This window comes from Cucurbita maxima, unplaced genomic scaffold (genome assembly GCF_002738345.1).
Source record: "Cucurbita maxima cultivar Rimu unplaced genomic scaffold, Cmax_1.0 Cma_Scf00020, whole genome shotgun sequence".
Lineage (NCBI taxonomy): Eukaryota > Viridiplantae > Streptophyta > Magnoliopsida > Cucurbitales > Cucurbitaceae > Cucurbita > Cucurbita maxima.
Window position 1 is genome coordinate 842,104 of NW_019272036.1, and position 21,168 is coordinate 863,271.

At 36.4% G+C, this 21,168-nt stretch overlaps 3 protein-coding genes and 1 pseudogene across 3 annotated transcripts; 3 read left to right on the forward strand and 1 right to left on the reverse strand.

The window, feature by feature from the left end:
• Positions 1-1,173: 1,173 nt before the first annotated feature.
• Positions 1,174-5,772, forward strand: LOC111494274 (probable linoleate 9S-lipoxygenase 5). The gene is made up of 9 exons (XM_023144179.1): positions 1,174-1,531; positions 1,666-1,961; positions 2,059-2,299; positions 2,376-2,711; positions 2,817-2,902; positions 2,983-3,090; positions 3,178-3,482; positions 4,539-4,802; positions 4,877-5,772. The coding sequence occupies exons 1-9, from the start codon at positions 1,276-1,278 to the stop codon at positions 5,643-5,645; spliced, it is 2,661 nt and encodes an 886-aa protein (XP_022999947.1). The 5' UTR covers positions 1,174-1,275; the 3' UTR covers positions 5,646-5,772.
• Positions 5,773-6,683: 911 nt separating this feature from the next.
• Positions 6,684-8,754, reverse strand: LOC111494281. Its single transcript, XM_023144186.1, has 9 exons — positions 8,650-8,754; positions 8,506-8,571; positions 8,316-8,413; positions 8,201-8,238; positions 8,044-8,131; positions 7,852-7,958; positions 7,525-7,645; positions 7,396-7,461; positions 6,684-7,017 (listed from the first exon to the last, which is right to left on the reverse strand). Exons 1-9 carry the CDS (start codon positions 8,678-8,680, stop codon positions 6,841-6,843), a joined length of 792 nt encoding a protein of 263 aa, XP_022999954.1. The 5' UTR covers positions 8,681-8,754; the 3' UTR covers positions 6,684-6,840.
• A 3,900-nt stretch (positions 8,755-12,654) lies between these two features.
• LOC111494861 lies at positions 12,655-16,685 on the forward strand (annotated as a pseudogene).
• Positions 16,660-20,074, forward strand: LOC111494275 (probable serine/threonine-protein kinase WNK9). The gene is made up of 7 exons (XM_023144180.1): positions 16,660-16,961; positions 17,033-17,070; positions 17,153-17,380; positions 17,460-17,680; positions 18,047-18,204; positions 18,289-18,652; positions 18,729-20,074. The coding sequence occupies exons 1-7, from the start codon at positions 16,902-16,904 to the stop codon at positions 19,625-19,627; spliced, it is 1,968 nt and encodes a 655-aa protein (XP_022999948.1). The 5' UTR covers positions 16,660-16,901; the 3' UTR covers positions 19,628-20,074.
• Positions 20,075-21,168: the final 1,094 nt, after the last annotated feature.

Consider the following 21,168-nt stretch of genomic DNA (forward strand, 5'->3'; position numbering starts at 1 on the left):
AACCTTTTCTTCACATCTTCATTGAAGTATATTGTATGATTGATGTCTTTTGGTTCATATCAACCTAGTTCATAGAGACTCAGGTCACCAAACCAACCGGCTCGAAATTTCATGTTCGTCCAAAAGCTTTTTCAACCCAACCAGTATGCACCCTTAACGAGTACCCTTCTAAACTTTATGTCCAGTACAAATAGTAAAAACAAAGACAAAAAAATGTTAGGTAGGAACATGCGATCCACGAGGTATAATAATATTCGAATGAATTACTTTATGATGGTACTATAAACTTATTATGACATAAAAGAAAAAGTTATTCTATATGTCATTTAATATTTACCATTAATAACGGCTTTGTTCTTATCTGTAAAGGCAAGTCATCCATTTTTTAATTTAAATTATTTTGCTATTTTTTTAATTAGGGAATATATTATATATTTCATGGAAATCAGCAACCGAGATCCAAATATGGTCTTCCCCTCTCTCCAATAATTTAATATAAAATAAACTATAAAAAAATTGAAGTCAAAGATAATATGACCTGGAATTAAAAAAAAAAAACAGTATTCATTTATAAATTATTCAAATATAAAAATATTATAACTTTTCTATTTTAGTCCAATCATAAATGATGAATATCACATCATTACTTATCACCATCATGAATTATTACGTTAAATTATAAATTTAAACTAATATATATAATAATAATAATAATAATTATTAAAATTATAGTTTAGTGTTAAATAGAAAATAAATTAAAGGTTGAATATATTTTTAGTATCACAATGTCAATTATTGAAGGAGAATTTTGAATAAAATTTTCTACTTATAATAATCCCAATTTTGGCGAAAAACACAAAAAAAAACTATATTTATAATTATTTCTAGAAATAGAAATATTCGGAGAGGATCAAATTGCGGAGGGATCAGAAGTAATTGAGTAACTAAAATAATAATTATAAAATATATTATATTATTTTATTTTTTTAACTTTTTAAATATTTAAAATTTAATGTAAAAAAAAAAAAAAAAACAGATTAGAAATAGAAGTGATAAAATTTTAAAATATTGGAAAAAATGAGATTATTAAATAAAATATAATAATTAAAATAAAAAAAGAAAAAGAAAAAGGGAACTGTTTAATGCACTATAAATGACCTTCAGGTCAATCCAGAGCTTCCCCGTCACTTCCTTTCTCTGCTATTTCTTCTTCTTCTTCTTCTCGAGAACTGTAACAGACTGCCACTTCCTTTCGCTGGACCTTTTTTCACAAAGATGGGGATCTGTCCTGGCATGGAGATGCTTCAGAAGCTCTTGGAGGCGTTTTTCTCTAGATGTCTGATGAAGTTCGGCTACGGCGATGGTGGTGGCGGCAGCGGAAATGGACGGAGAATCAGAGGTACGGTGGTTCTTATGAAAAAGAGTGTTCTCGACTTCAAGGATGTTAAGGCTTCAGTTGTCGATCGGATTCATGAATTCCTTGGAAAAGGTGTTTCCATTCAACTCATCAGCTCCGATCTTCCCGCCTCAGGTGAGTATCAGAGTTCGTCGTTCTTTTCGTTAGGGATACTCTTAACTCTGTTAGTGTAATTTATTAGGCGCTTGTTAGGTTTTTAGGGTAACTTATCGGCTTAAACTTTTGGGTTGAATGATGATTTACGATAGAGGATAGATTGGGGGTGGAAATGGTGGGGAAGGCAGCGATGTTGGAGCAATGGATCTCGACGGTGAAGCCGTCGTTAACGGCAGACGAGATCGAGTTCACGGTGTTCTTTGAATGGGAGGAAAGGATGGGAGTACCAGGAGCTTTCATCATTAGAAACCATCACTCCAGCCAGTTTTACTTGAAGACAGTCACCTTACATGACGTTCCGGGCTATGGCTCTGTGCATTTCGTTTGTAATTCGTGGGTGTATCCTGCTCATCGATATACTTATGACCGTGTCTTCTTCTCGAACAAGGTAGAATCGTTTAACTAATTGAACTATGTTCATGTTCAGTTTGATGATGGAACTCAGGCAAATGAGTTGAGTTCTTCTTTGATTGGTCATTTGTTAGAGTTATCTTCCGAGTAAAACACCTGAGCCACTACGGAAGTACAGGGAAAATGAACTTATTAACCTCCGTGGAAATGGCGTCGGTGAGCTCAAGGAGTGGGATAGAGTTTACGACTATGCTTGCTACAACGATCTCGGAATGCCAGACATGAGCAAAAGGTTCGTCCGCACTGTTCTTGGAGGTTCGAAGGAGTTTCCCTATCCACGAAGAGGTCGAACCGGTCGAAAACAAGCAAAATCAGGTTGAGAATATGATCTTTCCATCAAATTCTTTCATGTACCTCCTCTTTAATCATCAACCTGGTTATGTTGTTACAGATCCAAGCTGTGAAAGCAGGCTGCAATTGCTGAGTTTAGACATTTACGTGCCGAGAGACGAGCGGTTCTGCCACCTGAAGTTATCAGACTTTCTAGCTTATGCTGTGAAGTCAATTGTTCAGACATTGCTCCCAGAGATCAGATCTTTATGTGACAAAACTATTAATGAGTTTGATTGCTTTCAAGATGTTCTAGATCTTTATGAAGGAGGAATGAGGCTACCAAATGAAATACTAGGCAACCTAAGGGATCTGGTTCCTTGGCAGCTGTTTAGGGAGCTGATGCGTTCCGATGGCCACCAATTCCTAAAGTTTCCAGTGCCTGATGTGATCAAAGGTATCGAATTCTAATCTATCCTCTTACTCAGATCAAACTCTACGACGTCGGAGTTTTCGAAAAACTCGACAAAATCCTAAATGACTGCTTGGATTGCAATTCCAGAGAGCAAAACAGCTTGGAGAACGGATGAAGAGTTCGGACGAGAAATGCTAGCAGGAGTGAACCCGGTCATTATTCGTCGACTCCAAGTACGACATCCATAGCTTCATTTACTGCATTCATTAGGCACCCTTTCATCCATAATTCCCTTTAAAATGTTGTTTTGTAGGAGTTCCCTCCAACCAGCAAATTGGATCCTAAATTATATGGAAAGCAGAACAGTTCCATAACAGAAGAGCACATAGCCAAGCACTTGAATGGGCTCACTGTTGATCAGGTTCTGCACATATTTCATTCATACCTCTAAACAGCAACCATAAAGACTTCTCATTAATATCTTGATCTCATGTTTCTTTATTGTTAGGCTTTGGAAATGAACAAGCTGTTCATTCTGGATCATCATGATTCACTGATGCCATACATCAGTAGAATTAACTCGACATCCACGAAGACATACGCTACTCGAACACTCCTCGTTCTACAGGATAACGGGATCTTGAAGCCAATAGCAATTGAACTAAGTCTACCACACCCACAAGGAGATCATCATGGAGCTGTGAGCAAAGTTTTCACTCCAGCAGAGAACGGCATTGAGGGATCTGTTTGGCAGTTGGCTAAAGCTTATGTCGCAGTCAATGATTCTGGCTATCACCAGCTGATCAGCCATTGGTATGTCCTAAAAACGCTAGTATAATCAATTATATCAATATACACGATTGTTTATCTGTGAGATCCCACATCGGTTGGGGAGGAGAACGAAACATACTTGTAAGGGTGTAGAAACCTCTTACCAGCCGACTCATTTTAAAAATCTTGAGGAGAATCCCAAAAGGAAAAACACAAAAAGGACTATATGTGCTGGTGGTGGGCTTGGGCCGTTATAAATCTCCCTGAAAGGGGTGGACACGAGGAGGTGTGTAAACAAAGACGCTGGCCCCGAGGGAGTGGATTGTGGGGTGACCCCACATTGATTGAAGAAGGGAATGAGTGTCAGCGAGAACGCTGGCCCCAAAGGAGGGTGGATTATGAGATCCCATATCGGTTTAGGACACGAGGAGATGTGTTAACAAAGACGCTGGCCTCGAGGGAGTGGATTGTGAGGTGACCCCACATTGATTGAAGAAGGGAATGAGTGTCAGCGAGAACACTGGCCCCAAAGGAGGGTGGATTGTGAGATCCATATCGGTTTGGGAGGAGAACGAAACATCATTTTTAAGGTTCAGGGCATGGACACAAGGCAGTGTAGGGAATGAGTGTCAGCGAGGACGCTGGCCCCAAAGGAGGGTGGATTGGGGGGTGGTCCCACATCAATTGAAGAAGGAATGAGTGTTAGCGAGTACACTGGGCCCGAAGGAGGGTGGATTGTGTGAGATCCCACATCGGTTTGGGAGGAGAACAAAACATCCTTTTTAAGGTTCAAGGCGTGGACATGAGGCAGTGTGTCAGCAAGCTGGGCGTCAAAGTGGGTGTGGTCCTACAAAGAAGGGAATTAGTGCTAGCAAGGACGCTGGGCCGCGAAAGAGAGTGGATTGTGAGATCCCACATCGGTTTGGGAGGATAACAAAACATCCTTTATAAGGGTGCGGAAACCTATCCATAGCATATGCTTTTTAAAAATCAGGTAAAGTCCAAAAAAAAAAGCCCAAAGACAGAGCATTATCAGCTAGCGATGTACTTGCGCCGTTACATTATCGGAGTCTCAACTCAAATTTACTGTACTTGCAGGCTGAACACGCATGCTGTGATAGAACCATTCATCATAGCCACAAACAGACATTTAAGTGTTATGCATCCAATCTATAAGCTTCTTCATCCACACTTCAGAGACACAATGAACATAAACGCCATGGCAAGGCAGGTTCTCATCAACGCTGGTGGAATTCTCGAAATCACTGTCTTCCCTGGAAAATACGCCTTGGAAATGTCAGCTGTTCTTTACAAGAACTGGGTTTTCACAGACCAGGCACTCCCGGCTGATCTAATCAATAGGTGGGTTGTGTTCATTTCAGTCAAAAACATGAATCCGTGACTATAAAATTAAAATTTCGTTGCCCCATTTTCAGAGGAGTGGCAGTTCCTGATCCAAGTAGCTCCCATGGCCTCAAGCTTCTGATAGAGGATTACCCATATGCCGTGGACGGGCTCGAGATCTGGTCTGCAATTGAGACATGGGTTAGAGAATATTCTTGTTTCTATTACAAATCAGATGAAATGGTTCAACAGGACACCGAAATTCAATCATGGTGGACAGAGCTTCGCAATGTCGGGCATGGCGATTTGAAAGACGAACCATGGTGGCCTAAAATGAACACAAGAGAAGACCTAATCCAATCATGCGCCACCATCATTTGGATAGCTTCAGCCCTCCACGCCGCTGTGAACTTCGGGCAATATCCCTACGCCGGGTACCTCCCGAACCGCCCGACGGTGAGCCGCCGATTCATGCCGGAACCAGGCACACCGGAGTTCAGAGAGCTGGAGACCGACCCGGATTTAGCGTACTTGAAAACGATTACAGCGCAGCTACAAACGATCCTGGGCGTCTCGCTAATTGAGAGCCTATCCCGACATTCGGTGGATGAGATTTATCTTGGGCAGAGAGATACGGCGGACTGGACGACGGATGAAGAACCGATGGCAGCTTTTGAGAGATTTGGGGATCGGTTGAGGGAGATTGAGGAGAAGATTATGAGTATGAACAACGATGAGAGATGGAGGAATCGAGTTGGGCCGGTGAAAATGCCTTACACGTTACTGTTTCCCAATACCTCGAATTTCTACGAAGAAGAAGGGCTCAACGCTAGAGGGATCCCAAACAGCATTTCGATCTGAAAAACTTTCATAGATTTCCATCTCCAAATCGTGTTTTTTTTTCCAGAGATTCTGTGTGGTGAGTTTGTGCTAGAATTTATAATAAATCTCTCAGCCTTTGTGGGAGAATGAAATTTTTTCGTTCCAAGATAATGTAGAAGATGTATATCAATGTTTGTCGACCTTCGTTCAATCAAATTAACGTGTCATGTTTGTTTTTTTTGGGTCTAATTTTGCATTTAACGGTCCCATAATCATCATATTACTAACTCTTCAAGAAGAATTAAAGTGCAACAATTAAGAGCTCAAGCTTAAGCTAGTCTAGCTAGTAATGTGTTTCTAGACGTGTCTGTATTTTAAAACCTGTCTACTAAGGGGAGAGGTTTTCACACCCTATAAAGTATACTTTATTCCCTCATGGATCTCACAATTCACTCTTTGGGTGTGTGACTCTAATACCATTGATAATAGTCCAAGCCCACTGCTACTAGATTTTAGCTCTTTACGTATTGTCGTCAACCTAACAATTTTAAAATGTATCTACTAATGAGAAATTTCCACACCTTTAAGAAATGTTTCGTTTCCCTCTCCAACCGATGTGGGACCTCATAGAAAGTTATCTTCATAGACCAACACACGTACTTCCAGTATGCTTCTAAGAGTGAATGCTATTCCCACGGTCCAACATGAGTCATTTCAGTATGTTTTTAAGAATGAAGGTTATACCTACCGAAAAGTAAGGTGCATCTTATATGGTATGAATATTGACTTTCAATTCTTTTAAACTTTTCTCAGTCATCCTATTTTTAATATTACTCTCATTCGGATGTACTCTCGATTCATTCATGTACTAATATTTTATTAATTCGATCTAGTTCGACTTTATTTAAAATAAAACAAAAAAAAAAATTGATGTGAAGACTAAAACATGACAAAAATTGACACGAGGACTAAATATTGAATAATTGATTTTTGCGACAGTAATCGATATTTTATCTATTGAGTTATAATTCAATCACGACAATGTAAAAGATCACTCTTATCGTAACATCATTAAACGTTGAAAATATACTCATATATTTCATTATACATTACACTGTTACATGGGGAATGATTTTCTACATCAATTATAAGATATATAATTGATTAGACCGAGCATTTACGTACACAACCAGACCACATCCAAGACTATTATTATGTAACATCGTCTAGTAACTTAAGCACCGATAGCTGTTTTCATGAGAATAGAATCGACGTCGTTTCGATTCTGATGGATCATTCCATCGCCATTATCTAATTTTGCATTTACCCATATCTCTGGAATTTCTAGTGACAAATTATGTACCGTTTCCACTACATAATCCGGCTCTATATTCTTCACGAGCTTCCCCACCTTCATCCAATCACACCATATAAATAACTTTCTAAAAAATAATTTAATCATTTTCAATTTAAACGTTCATTTTTTATAAATTTGCTTTATATTATTCATGCAATTAAAAAAAAAAAAAAACATTTTCACTTTGTAATTTATATTTGATTTTAAATTATCATTTGAGTGATATTGATGATCTATACTATTTTTATCTTAATTATTTATTTTTAATATTTAAATTTTTAAAAACAAAAAATATATATTATATAATTATAATTATTTTTTAGAAAAATAGGAATTTAAAAAAAAATTAGAAAAAATTTAAAAGATAAAAAAAAAAAATTATCAAAACAGAACTTTAACACGTTGAAAAACGTGGCGAAGTAAAGTTCTCACGAGAACGGTGCGGAGGCCGGCGGCTTTTCCGGCGGCGATATTGTGGGCGTTATCGTCAAGAAACAGCTGCGCACAAGAACCAAATTAAACCTACAAACGAACAAATCAATCAATTCAGTGACGGCGTACCGTACGACGGGGGTCAACGTCGGCGACGTCGATAGCAATTCTCATGGCGTCCATCGACGGCTTGAGAAGAACCGGAAACTCGTTGGCTCGGGTCTGTGAATGTTTGATTAATCCACCACACCTAAATGGTATGAAAGTTATCTTATTTATAATCAAATGAATTACAAGGATATGGAAATAGTAATAAATGAAAATAACAATAAATGGAAAGATACCTATGATAATAAGGCAAATATTAGATATTTGCCTTATAATAAAATATCAAATATAATATATATGGTAAACTATAATTTATTACTAAATATCCTTAACAGGGTCGCCTTCGGCAGGTTCGGGTTCATCGTCTCGAAACATATGATCTTCTCGAAACAATTCTGTAAGCCAAGCCGACCGAGCACCTCTGTCGCGTGGTTCATGTCGGAGTTCGTGAAAATCTGTTGTAATTCCAAATCCCAACAAAATTAGAACAATTTAAACACGATTAGAACAATTTAAACAGGATTAACATTTAAAATATACGATTTTTCGTTGTGGAATTGACAGCAAGAGATGCCGGAGCTGGATGTCCTGTTTCAGCCGGTCGTATGGTAATCTTCCATGGACGAAGCTGAAACAAACAACGTTAATATTGTTGTTGGAGAATCGTTGTTTTGTTCTAAGGTTTTGTTTTGCTTACCCATGGTAATCATCTTCGTGGATGTCATAACCCAATGCCTGATCATAATTAAGTACAAAAGATTAGTTTAATGGTGACTGTAATGAAGTTTCAGAGTTGTTAATGGAGAATTTACTCGCAAACCAGCCAGAGTGCTGCCGTAGGTTTTGAAAAGCTCAGTACGAAGAATTGAAGCTTGGGTTACTGGGAATCCACATTTTTCGACAAGAAAATCTGTCAAAATTCGTCAAAATTAAGGTAAATTTAGTGTTGAGAAAACCCAACAAACAAGAACATTGAAAAACAGAACAGAGTGTTGGAGAAACCTTCGATGTTTTTCTTGCAAGCAGCTGAAATTCCAGTGTTGAATGGGTACAGAGTGTCATCCAAGTCTGTTAAGAAAGAAACAGAGTAAGAATCTGAAAGGTTAAATCTTTTGGAAATGAAGAAGATGATGAAGAAGAAGGTACCGAAAATGAGGCAGTCGAAGGAAGCATCCATGGCGGAAAATGGAGGAGAAATTGAAGGCTAAAACAGAGAGAAACAGAGTCTGAGTAGAGGGAGCGAAGAAGGGGAGGGACTAAGAGTAGCATATATAGGGAAAATGGATTACATGCTTAAATGAAATGATTTAGATAATCCCTTCTTTTTTTGTGATAATCCCTTCTTTCTTAACGAGTTTGGATTTCGATCAACTTATCCCTTTACTAGAACTTGAATAAGCACGTGTAAATCTCTTCTATACCTTCATGAAAATCTCAAAAAAGAGGTCGAGATCGACGCCCACTTCTCATACCCCATACCCAAGATTTTGGATCAAGATTTAGAATCCATATCCGACACCTAATTGCCCCCGACATTCCCTTACGACATGGTTATGTTACCTCCTCCTTGCTTTTTAAGAGTGAAAATTATTCCCCACAAACCAACTCGAATCCTTCCAACATGTTTTGTCCTCACTCACATGCATCTCAAGAACATTTTTAAGTATCTAATCAGCAAAAAAATGGTTCCGAGTAAGTCATCCTTAACCATGAAATTCACACACCAACATAAGATTGAAGAGGGAAAGGAATCAAATAACTACAAATTTATGAACTTTTATTTTGGTCCATTAATTTTTTATAACAACCCAATCATCCAATTTTGAACTTTTAAAAATTTAATCTCTACAATAAAATCATCTCATAAAAAATAAATATTTAATTTTTTATTTAATAATTTAATATTATTTTTGTATTTAATAATTTAAACTTTGTAGTTTATCATAATTGAGTTGTTACACTGAACGGTTTCAAAACTATTTAATTTTTTATCTTTGATTTTGAATAATTAAATTAAAAAATTAAATCTATAAATATTATTTTTATTTGTAATTTTTTTTAAATTTTGTTATTTATTATTTTTTTCATATGTTATTAAGAAATCAAATAACTTAAAAAAAAAAAAGTTTCATAAATTTATTTTTATTTTTTTTAATTTAGTTAATCATTCAGATGTTAATGATAAAAATATAATTATCAAACATTATATAAATTAGGAAAAATTAATTTTATTCGATAATTTCTGTATTACGAGAGGAATTAGGGATGTGCCATCCCCACGCAGATTGAATAGGGTTAAGACGACACGAAACTTCGTCGTTTTTACCCTCGTGTCCAGCACGTGTTTGGATTTAATTTCATTTTTGTCATAATTATTGTATTGAGAGGAAAAAACAAAAACGAGACTAAAATGGTAATTTTACCTTAAATAAATCTAGGATAAACTGCTTTGTCCTTCTTTATCCATACTTTTTTCGTTATGTTCGTAATTTTGTCGTTATATTAATAAAAATACACAAAAGTTTCGATAATCCTTTTAAATTTAAAAAATATCATTTATACCCTTTAATTTTTTTTCTATTTTTTAAGTTCAAAATTAAACTATATTTAAAAAAATACCCAATTAATATCTTTTATAAAAAATAAACGTAAACTATCTATTAATATCTTATAAATCAATGTTTTTTTTTTTTTAAATGTAGTAATGTTTTTTTTTTTAAATTTAAATTTGTTTGTGAAGTTATAGAAAAAATTTAAGATATTTTTTTGGGGTTAAATGTATTTTTTAAATAAAATATTAACAGCCATATTTTTAATTTTTTTTAAATATATTTTTGAGACAAAAAGGAAAGAAAGATATTTTTATTAATTTAACCTCTAAAGCTAATTTCATTCTTAATTTTTTACTATTTTCTAAAATATTAAAATTTTTAACTAAATTTCAAAAAACAAAAATAAATAAACTAATAATTAGAAGTAGTGTTTGTGTCTAGCTAGTAGGTTCGTGAATTTTCAAAACACATTAAATAAGTCTAGAGATGTTCATTTAATCCATAGAGATGAGAAATCTCGGTTCAAACTCAGAATTTAGATCTCCATAAAATTCTCTACACGAATTCCTATCTCGATCTTTACAAAAATAAATGAACTTAGTTTTTCGCAAAGATGAAGATTGATATAGGAGTCGAGATTTTCTCTTCCTACCCTGCCACGGACATCTTTAAATAGGTCGATAATTTATTAGATGCAAAATTAAAAATCATAAAATATATATTACTATATAATATTCTAAAGTTAAATGAATCAAAACAAAATCTATATTTTATTATATATTGGCATAAAAATACATCTCAATCTACTTTGGAAAGAAAGTAGGGCTTGGAAAAACCAATGTTCGACATGATTTGATTATGATACTGTGGGTAGTTCAATGTCCAAAAATAATTAACGGTTTAAAATATTATATTCTCAAATATAAAAGATATTATATTTAGTTATATAATATTATTCAATTTTTTTAGGATAATTAAAAATAGATATAAATAAATAATATTCAATTAACGACTAAAAGTAGAAAAGTTAAAACCTCTCTACATAATAACATTTTCTTTTATATAATTGTTTATATTAATATTTATAACTAAAAAAATTATAAAATTTGTACGGATATTTGAAATTTTTAATATTAGTTTTAATTAAAATATAAAAACATATTACTTGGGTTTAATATTATTATAAAATTAATATTATATATTATGATTTGGGAAAGTTTTATATTTAAATTTTATGAAATTTTAGTTATTAATATATTCGATAAACTAAATTTAAAAGAATTTAAGAACCAAGTATAAAATTGGAGGGCAGACATTGGATAACAAGCACAAAAAAATTGGGTAGATGTTCACTTTAAAAGCCCAAGAGTCGGTTCATCATGTCCTAGTGGAAATATATTATTAAGTTGGGTTGGGTCGAATTGGTCCATAGGTTGATGAGGTAAAGCGGTTGCTAAGTGTCATAACCATACTATAAAGACAGACAAGGTGGTGACCCTCAAGTGGCGCCCATCCAACCAAGTGAGGGTCGAGATAGATAAATGTTATGATACGATCGAAGAGAACGATGCCTCATTTCACACATGAAGAAGAAGGTGTATTAAAGCTAAAACTAGAAAATAAGCAAGATTGGTGGGAACGATGGTGACAAAAGTGTCGAAGACAAGCTTGAGAAGGGGTCGAGTAAGGCCTAGACCATAACTGCAAAAGTCAGTGTTATGACATGAGTTTCGACATATGACTCTAGAGTTAAGTCCATCGATATGAAAGATGAAAGATCGCTAAATTTGGTGTCAATTAAATACGTGAAAGACACTCCACCGCCCCTTGGACATTTTTGGCCTAAGTGATCTACCACATTACACATATTATATAGTGAGTCGGTGGGTGTTGCGATACGAGAGTATTCCTTTGAAAATATATTTTTTTTTTGAAGAGAATGTCGTCGTACCGACATTGCGCCCAAACTCATGGGTCAGAGTTTGGTATATGGGGTCGCTCACAGATAGATAAAAATGACTCGACATGGACATGAGATAGTTCATGCTTTGATTATACCCATATGAATGGATATTCAAAGTACCTTGACAATAAAGACAATTCATGGGTCGATTCTCGATAAGCGTACTTGACGAAGCCACAAGGGTCGATGATCTCCAAGGACTTGGGATGACATCACGATGCATGGCCGTGTTATTGGGAATCACGATGACCAAATGAGATGTAACATTACATTCAAGAACCTTGACCTAGAGTAAAGGAAAGGTCGAACCAAATGACTTGGGTTAGAGTAGAGGCAAGTCAGTTTGACTCACAACAAACACACATGTGCGCACAAGTTGCACGTACAGCCGAACAAACTTAGTTTCTACATGAGTTATGTTTAGTCGGCAAAGGAAAACCTCGTCTAAAGTATGACGAAACTGAAAACCTGGACACAAAAAAAGGCTTGAATTTCCCTTAAAATTGTCGTGAACATGTCAAAATCATGATATCGTATAGTTATTATAGCAGCGTAGTAGCAAAAGTCTTATCATTTTTATGAAACAAATGTAATTCAATTCAAAATTATCTCAAATTTATCGAAATAACATAATTTCAACCGACCTCGAGGCTCACTTTTCACTACGTTGGCATTAATGAGCCTAACAAGCATGACGTCCTCGTGTAGCTTGCAAATCCTCGATCCCCGACAGTGCCACGAGAAGCCTTTGTTGTGGCACGCGCCAACAAGCAGACTCATGAGTTCTTGGTGAGTATAGCGGATGGTCGTGGCACGATTGTGTCACAGAGTGTGTACCAAGGCTCCGGTTTCCCAACGTTAACCTTTGAGGAACAAACGGAAGCTATTGATTTGGCTCTCAAATACCCACCACTTCTATCCTCCATCGAGAAGAGAGGGCTGAATGTTTCGCATGTTGTGGGCTCGGTTCTTACTATTGGGTGGTTTGGGCAGGCCCACAATGAGACGCAACGAGGGGTCAAGGTTCTGTTTTTTTTTTACAAGGAGTCTACGGTCAACGTTTGGGTAAGGCCCGTTGAGGCCAGCCGCTTAACGTCGTCCAGCCGATTAACGTCGTCCAGCTGCTTGGTCCGAGCTTTGTTGTTAAAGCCCACACTGTCAGGTTTGTTTTCGCATCTACTAAGGAGAGGTTTCCTCCTTGTAAATCGTGTTTCGTCCTCCTCTTTAGTTAATGTGGGACTCCCTAATCTACCCCTTTTAGGGCCCAATGTTCTTGTTGGCACACCACCTCGTGTCCACTCTTTTGGGTTTTAACTGTTGGAGGATGAAAGTACCACATCGGCTAATTTAGGGAATGATCATGAATTTATAATCAAAGAACACTCTCTTCATTGGTATAAGGTCTTTTGTGAAAGTCCAAAGCAAAACCATGAGAGCTTACGCTCAAAGTGGACAATATCATACCATGGAGAGTCGTGTTCGTTTAACTTGGTATCAGAGTCATGTCTTAAATTTAACCATGTCAATAGATTGACAAATCCTCAAATGACGAACAAAGTATTGTGAGCCTCGAAGGCATAGTCAAAAAGTGACTAGAGAAGACTCCAAAGGAGTTAGCCTCATTAAAGGCCACACTCTCAGGTTTGTTTTCCCTTAATTGTTTTTATGACGCATCTTCTAGATCCCTTCTTCAATCGATGTGGGACCTCCAATCTATCCCTTTCGGGGCCCAATACACCACCTTGTGTCCACCCTTTTGGGTTTCAACCTCCTCACTGACACATTAACTGTTGTATGGCTCTAATGCCATTTGTAGCAACTCAAGTTCACCATTAGTAGATATTGTCTTTTTTAGGTTTTTCCCCTCAATGTTTTAAAGCGCGTCTATTTAGGATAGGTTACTACTTATAAAGGGTGTTTAATTCTTCTCATCAACCAACGTAAGATTTCGCTATAACTGATGCTTTATCTTGCAGCTAGGCAAATTGAAATTTTCATTTGAGCTTTGACATGCGAGTCGGGATCGTAATATCAACAGCGTCCATATACGACGTCGACCAACGTAAAAAACGACAAGTTCTTTACCAGGGAAGCCTCTCCGAGCTTTTTGTGCCGTACCAAGATCCAACGGCGGTGTGGTATTACCGAACATTTATGGACGCCGGGTTTGGGATGGGGTCTCGAACAGCCTCTGCTTAATCGAGACTCAACTTCTTCTCTAAAGTCCGCCCTTGAACAAAGTACACCCTTTGTTCAAACAACTAGAGGATTCTATTAATAGGATTAAGTTAAAGGCACCAGTGATATCATGTTAAAAACGAGGACCCTCTAGAACATAAACTCTCATGGATTTGCTTTTGGTTTTTCAAGAAAATCTTGTGTCAATGGAGATAATATTAGTTGTTTAATAACTCATGATTTGAAAACTCTAGTCTTCTCCGTGAACAGGTGAGTTTAACAGGAATCATGGAAGGAAAAACGACGCCAATTACAAGCACACAAGCGAGATAAAGGAGGAAATCTACGGCTTATTAGTAGCTCAAAACACGATTGGCATAAACCACGACCATTTCCTAACTTATTATCTTGATCTCGACATCGATGGCCAAGAGAATTCTTTTGTGAAAGCCAAATTGACGAGCTTTAAAACCGACGGCTCCACGTCGAGGAAGAGTTATTGGTCGGCGGTGAGAGAGGAGGTGAAGAAGGAGTTGGATGCCAGAAGTCTTCCGACGGAGCCAGTAGAGCTCCACATCGTCAACCCAAACAAAGAAACTATAATAGGGAACCAAGTCGGGTACCATTTAATTCCAGGACCAATGCCTCGACCACTCCTTTCGGAGGACGATTATCCGCAGCGACGAGGAGCACTATGTGACCATAATGTATGGATTACGCCGTATAATCGGTTGGAGAAATGGGCCAGCGGTATGTACGTCGATCGCAAACGTACGTACTTAAAAAGAACTAAATCCAACCGACCCTATAAATACTCTCTTAAGTAATGTGTTCTTAATCCAACTTAACTCAATCGAACCCACGAACACCCTCTTAAATAGCGTGTTTTGAACTCAACCGAACCCACGAACCCTACCTTTTAAGTAGGGTGGTCTGATTTTTGATGGGTAGATCTAAATTGTGGACAATATTTTATTGGATGAGAGGAATAGGGACATCTTGACTATTAAATTATTGTATTTTCTTGTTAAAATACAATAATAATATTGACTATTAAATTATAATTTTGTTAAAAATAAAGAAACTTATTCATTTTTGGATAATAATAAAGAGAATTAATTAAAACCGAATTAAAATTTAATATATAATCGATCTAAGACACACGTTTTTGTGACTAAATTGAACCCTTTATGCTTGATGGACATTGAAATAGAAATACAATTTTATAAGTTAGACTAACTCTTTTGTGGCTTAAATTAAATTTAATCTAATCAAGTTAGACGTTGACATAAAATATTTAGATTTTGAAAATATTAAATTAAATAGTAATTCCAAAATAAATTGCATTACCAAAAAAATAAATAATATGATAAGGATTCGAATACTACAGAATGATCATCGCTCGTGTAACATTATTTTCTCTAATTAATATTGATTTCTATTTGGGTATACGTTTCACACGCGTAACGGTATGAATTTGTAGTTTATATTTGCGTACCATGTTTCATTTTTTAGATTTAAATTGTATTTCTGATATATATAACTATAACTTTTGTATCATTATCATTCTGTTAGATCAATTAACGTCATGAAATTCTACTATTAATTCCTTCTTATCTCGATTGTTTTAGGATTACTCCATATGTAATATTTGAAGGTCGGTCTCGACGATAAGATTTACTTTTGAGGTGATAAGACACGAGAATAGAATATCTTTTCAGCCATTCATAGTGTTCTTCTTTTTTAATCCTTCTGAGAGTGATTTGCAAATCGAACATCGATTTTGAAACTAATTAAAAATTAAATTCAAATTTTTAAACAACTCGATAGAAAGATTAATAATATATATATATATATATATATATATATATATATATTTCTTGGTATTTTGAAACTAATTAAAAATTAAGCCTTTTATTACTATAAATTATTTATTTTTATACATCACCTCAATTACTTTATAAAGACCTTAGTATTTAATTTTGATATCTTTTATTAACCTAGGTCATAGACCATGGTTTAAAGTCATTATAAACATTAATAAACAATTAACCCAAAATAAAAAAGTTAATTTCCAAAAAAATATCTTTATTTTTATATTTTTACATTTAAAAAAAATATCCATGACCTTCTGCTTATGTTACCATTAATATTTATAAAAAAAAAAAATATCTATTTATATTTCTTTTTAATATTAATTTTAAAAGTTCATAGGTATTTTCGAGATAACAAACGTGGGAGTATTTTTTTTAAAATTTAAAAAAAAAAATTAAGGGTATTATTTATAAAAAGTATTAAAATTATTTTTAAGCATTTTTTTTTGTTCAACTTTCACCCACCTGTTCATAGATCACATAATTTTATGAACTCTATAGTCAGAAAATTATTAATTAATTATTAATAATTATTTTGTGTTTGGTTTTACAGCTCGTGATGAAACAGAGAAAGAGAAGAGTGAAAAGAAAAGCTTTTTGTCAGGCTCTATTTAGTGGGCGTTGCCTTGTTTCTGAAATCCTCTGCTTCGTTGTCTCTGAGTAGTTGGCAATTAACCCTTTTTCCTCTCTCTCTCTTCTTCTCATCCAACCAATAACCAAATACAAAAATCCCCATTTCAAAACTTCTTCTTCTTCTCAGATTCCACAAATCCTCTGTTTTCACGAAGAACAGAGGAACAAGCATCATACACCCAGAAACATTGTTAAGGAATGAATGGTGAAACAACCTCTGATTATGTCGAAGTTGATCCCACAGGAAGATATGGAAGAGTATGTTTTTGTTTCATCCCCAAATCTCGTGTTTTGATTTTTACTAAAACCCCTTTCTGTTTTTTGTTCAGTACGATGAAGTTCTTGGCAAAGGAGCTTCGAAGACAGTGTAAGAATAAGAACATCCTCTGTTTTTCTCTCACGTTTCTGTTCTTTCGATGTCTGTCTCTAATGGGGGTTTTCTCCGACAGTTACAGAGCCTTTGATGAATACGACGGCATTGAAGTGGCGTGGAATCAAGTGAAGCTTTGTGATTTTCTTCAAACTCCCGAAGATCTCGAACGGCTATACAGAGAAATCCATTTGTTGAAGACTCTAAAACACAAAAACATAATGAAATTTTATTCTTCTTGGGTTGACACTGCGAATAGAAACATTAACTTTGTGACAGAAATGTTCACTTCTGGAACTCTTAGACAGTGAGTTTCGTTTTCATGGTGTTTTTCCTCAAATGGGTTTTGTCGAAAACATGTTTTCCGACCGAATTTGTCTTTGCAGATACAGGCTGAAGCACAAGAGAGTAAACATCAGAGCTGTGAAGCATTGGTGCAGACAGATTTTAAGAGGGCTTCTTTATCTTCATAGCCATGACCCGCCTGTAATCCACAGAGATCTTAAATGTGATAATATTTTTGTTAATGGGAATCAAGGGGAAGTCAAAATTGGTGATCTTGGCCTTGCTGCTGTTCTTCGTAAATCCTATGTTGCTCGTTGTGTTGGTAAGTTGAAATTGTGAGATCCCACGTTGTTGGCTGTTGAGGGGAACGAAACATTTTTTGTAAGGATGTGAAAAACTCTCGCAGTAAATGTGTTTTAAAAATCTTGAGGGGAAGCCCGTAAGGAAAAGCCCAAAGATGACAATATCTGCTAGTGTTACAAATGATATAAGAGCCAAGTACTGGGTTGTGTGCCAATGAGGACGCTGACCTTTACGGGGGTGGATTGTGAGATCTCATATCGGTTGGAGAGAAAAACGAAACATCTCTTATAAGGGTGTGGAAATCTTTCCCTAGCATACACGTTTTAACAACCTCGAGGGATACCCCGAAATCTTCACTTATTGACTATTGTTTTGTTCACTTCAGGAACGCCTGAGTTCATGGCTCCAGAGATTTATGAAGAGGAGTATAATGAATTGGTTGATATCTATTCTTTTGGAATGTGCATTCTGGAGATGGTTACTTTTGAATATCCATACAGTGAATGCAGCCACCCTGCTCAGATTTACAAGAAAGTTATCTCTGTAAGCCTTCATTGTTCATCATTTTTCTTCAAGATTTTGTTCTTTGTTGCACCAATTGTTTACATTTCTTCTTGTTCCTTCTAGGGGAAGAAGCCAGATGCTTTGTATAAGGTGAAGGACCTCGAGGTTCGGTGTTTCGTTGAGAAATGCTTGGCCACCGTATCGACTCGGCTTTCTGCTAGGGAGCTTTTGAATGATCCTTTTCTTCAAATTGATGGTTATGGTTGTCATTCCTTGCTGAGGCCAATTGATGGACTTCCTCATGGTCCCTTGGCTAATGGGTATGGGAAGGTTTTGGATTACGGTCCGATCGACGACGAAGTGAGCGAGATCGATCTTTTCTCTGGTCAAGAGGATGAGCATTTGGCAGATGATCATATTACTATCAAAGGGAGAAGGAGAGACGATGACGATATATTTCTACGACTTCGAATTGCAGATAAAGAAGGTAAGAAGAATGAACTCCAATGATGTGATTATGGCATTCAAATACCGATAACATTTGCTCGTTGCTCGTCTTGCAGGTCGGATTCGAAACATCTACTTCCCGTTCGATTTGGAGAATGATAGTGCCTTGAGTGTTGCAAATGAGATGGTTTCTGAGCTTGATATCACTGATCAAGATGTGAAGAAGATTGCTGATATGATCGATGGCGAAATTGCTACATTGGTGCCTGAATGGAAGAGGGGAACAAGCTTAGAGGAAGCTCTAGATTGCACTGATTCTAATGTTTGTGCTTTAAATAGTAATCTTTTGGATTATGTTTCGCCTCAAAATCCTGCACACCTGCACATTCTTCAGTGCTCTCAAGAACATGGCTGTGCTTCCATCCATGGCCGTTTTGAAGAGATCACATATCAAGTCGAAGGGTCGGAACAGTTCAATGGAGAAGAGGATTCGAGCGATATCCACTATGCCGATATTTGGGCGCAACGAGATGGACCGGAGGTTGTTTCACATGAACATGGAGAACTCAGTTGCAATGAACGACATGGAATGTCGGAGAAGACGAAACTTAGAACAGAATTCGAAACGAGAAACTCTAGCTCGTTGAATCATTCGGAGTCGTTCACCGATGATCATGAGAATGAAATTCGACAAGAACTGAGATGGCTCAAGGCTAAGTATCAAATGCAGTTGAGGGAGCTAAGAGATCGACAGTTAGGAGTCAAAACGAAATCTGTTAGCTTGCACCCGAATCCTAACCTCGCTGAGATCGACATTGGCAAGGACATTGCTTCACATTCCCTCCATGTTGCTGATAACATGTCGGAAAACCAGACCTTTCGAGACGAAAACATTGTGGACGAGTCGAGTATTTCCGAGCTGATGTTCACGACCAAGAGTTTCTATACAGGAGCGTTGGTGCCTCATTCTCTACAAAGGGCAACTTCCCTTCCTGTTGATGCCATTGATTTTTAGAATCCTCACTAACAAAGTTGATATTACAGTAAAAAAAGCTCTGTTTTATCATTAGAAGCCTTTGACAGCCCATTTATTTGAATTTGGTATCCAATTGGGAAGGTGAGATGCCATTTTAGAGGCACTACATGTGGCGTAGAGCCGAAGTGGAATGGTCCCTTGGCCCTTTGAAGGCTGCATATTGAATATGTCATGAGCTTCAAAGTTCCAAGTTGGCCAAGTTGGTTGGATATTGAAGCCTGGCCAGAACTTTCAATTTGAGGCTGTTGTGGCTCTTTACAAACCTTTCAATACAAACAACCAACAAAATACACCTCTTTTTTACTATTCTATACTCGAGTTTTTGCCTAATTTGTCGATATTTAGAGGAGGAAGGACACCATTGATCACTGTGATCCTACACTTTCGAGACTCTGATATATTTGATAAAATAACAAATCTCCACAATGATATGATGTTGTCCACTTTGAGCTGTTAGTGCAGGTGTGTCCTTGCCCCCTTTAGTGGACGAGAAAGACAATCATCATAGTTAGCCAACGAGCAATCCCACAGTCAGCTACCTAGTCTTTCTCAAGGGCTTATGTTATGAGGGTCAACCTCCTAACTGCAAATACTGGAATGAGGGTTCAACCTCGTCCTTGACCCTTGTAAACCCCTAGTGAACCAATAGGTGGGAGTGGGGTTTTCCTGCATTTGGGCAGCATCAGTTTCACTCAATCAGTCCCTCTCTACTTCTTCTTCTTCCTCTGCTTATTCAGTTTCTTGAACTCCACCGCATCTTTAGTCCCCTCTTTCTCTTAGACCTACTCTGTAGAGTGCTTCAAGCTCTAGTGGTTTTAGTTTTAGTTTTTCCAAAAAGTCTAGTACCAATGGAGATGGTGTTCGTCACTTATATACATAGAATCTTCTCCTTAATTAGTCAACGTGCGACTCAAACGTCTAGACTACAACGTGTCAGTTGTAGCTATTAGTGGCGGGTGCAATAAGTTGGTAGAGATTCCTTTAAGAGATCACTATTCTTCATAGAAGTGGGTGCAAAAGCTAGCCTTCCCACAATGAATTGAATAGGAGAAAATGAAGAAAAAAAAAATGGAGAATCCGTACCACCAGCAAAGCATGTCGCTTTGAAACCAGACAATTTGTTCAACGTTGTCATCCTCAACCACACTCGCTCACATATAGCTTAGAGAAAAAGTAGACCACAACTTTGTCACCCTCAATTTCAATGTAAATGAACGTAATTCCATGTTTCATTAACTTTTTGTCCGTTTTCTTTTTTTATATTCGATTCCTTCGTGACTTTAGAACACGTTTCATTAATGTTCGTCAGATAAAATTTATAGATATTAAGTTAATTCTATAACATATCAACGTATAAATTAGTTCTACCGAACTTTTAACATTTAAATATAATAAAGTGCGTGAGATTAATAAAGTGCGTGACATTCAAACTTTATCTTATCGTAGCATTTAAAATTAAGCATTTATTTAGAATGAATATTAAATTAGTGAAGTATTAATTATATATATTATTGTGTACA

What these genes read in the sequence shown, in the direction of transcription:
- LOC111494281 (XM_023144186.1), bottom strand. Translation starts at nt 8,680, where the DNA reads ATGGATGCTTCCTTCGACTGCCTCATTTTCG. An exon ending in TTGCAAGAAAAACATCGAAG is followed by an intron (nt 8,414 to 8,505) that starts GTTTCTCCAACA and finishes GAATTTTGACAG; the next exon opens with ATTTTCTTGTCGAAAAATGT. An exon ending in GCACTCTGGCTGGTTTGCGA is followed by an intron (nt 8,239 to 8,315) that starts GTAAATTCTCCA and finishes AATTATGATCAG; the next exon opens with GCATTGGGTTATGACATCCA.
- LOC111494274 (XM_023144179.1), top strand. Translation starts at nt 1,276, where the DNA reads ATGGGGATCTGTCCTGGCATGGAGATGCTTCAGAAGCTCTTGGAGGCG. An exon ending in AGTGCCTGATGTGATCAAAG is followed by an intron (nt 2,712 to 2,816) that starts GTATCGAATTCT and finishes TTGCAATTCCAG; the next exon opens with AGAGCAAAACAGCTTGGAGA. An exon ending in CACCAGCTGATCAGCCATTG is followed by an intron (nt 3,483 to 4,538) that starts GTATGTCCTAAA and finishes CTGTACTTGCAG; the next exon opens with GCTGAACACGCATGCTGTGA.
- LOC111494275 (XM_023144180.1), top strand. Translation starts at nt 16,902, where the DNA reads ATGAATGGTGAAACAACCTCTGATTATGTCGAAGTTGATCCCACAGGA. An exon ending in CCACAGGAAGATATGGAAGA is followed by an intron (nt 16,962 to 17,032) that starts GTATGTTTTTGT and finishes TTTTTTGTTCAG; the next exon opens with TACGATGAAGTTCTTGGCAA. An exon ending in ACTTCTGGAACTCTTAGACA is followed by an intron (nt 17,381 to 17,459) that starts GTGAGTTTCGTT and finishes TTGTCTTTGCAG; the next exon opens with ATACAGGCTGAAGCACAAGA.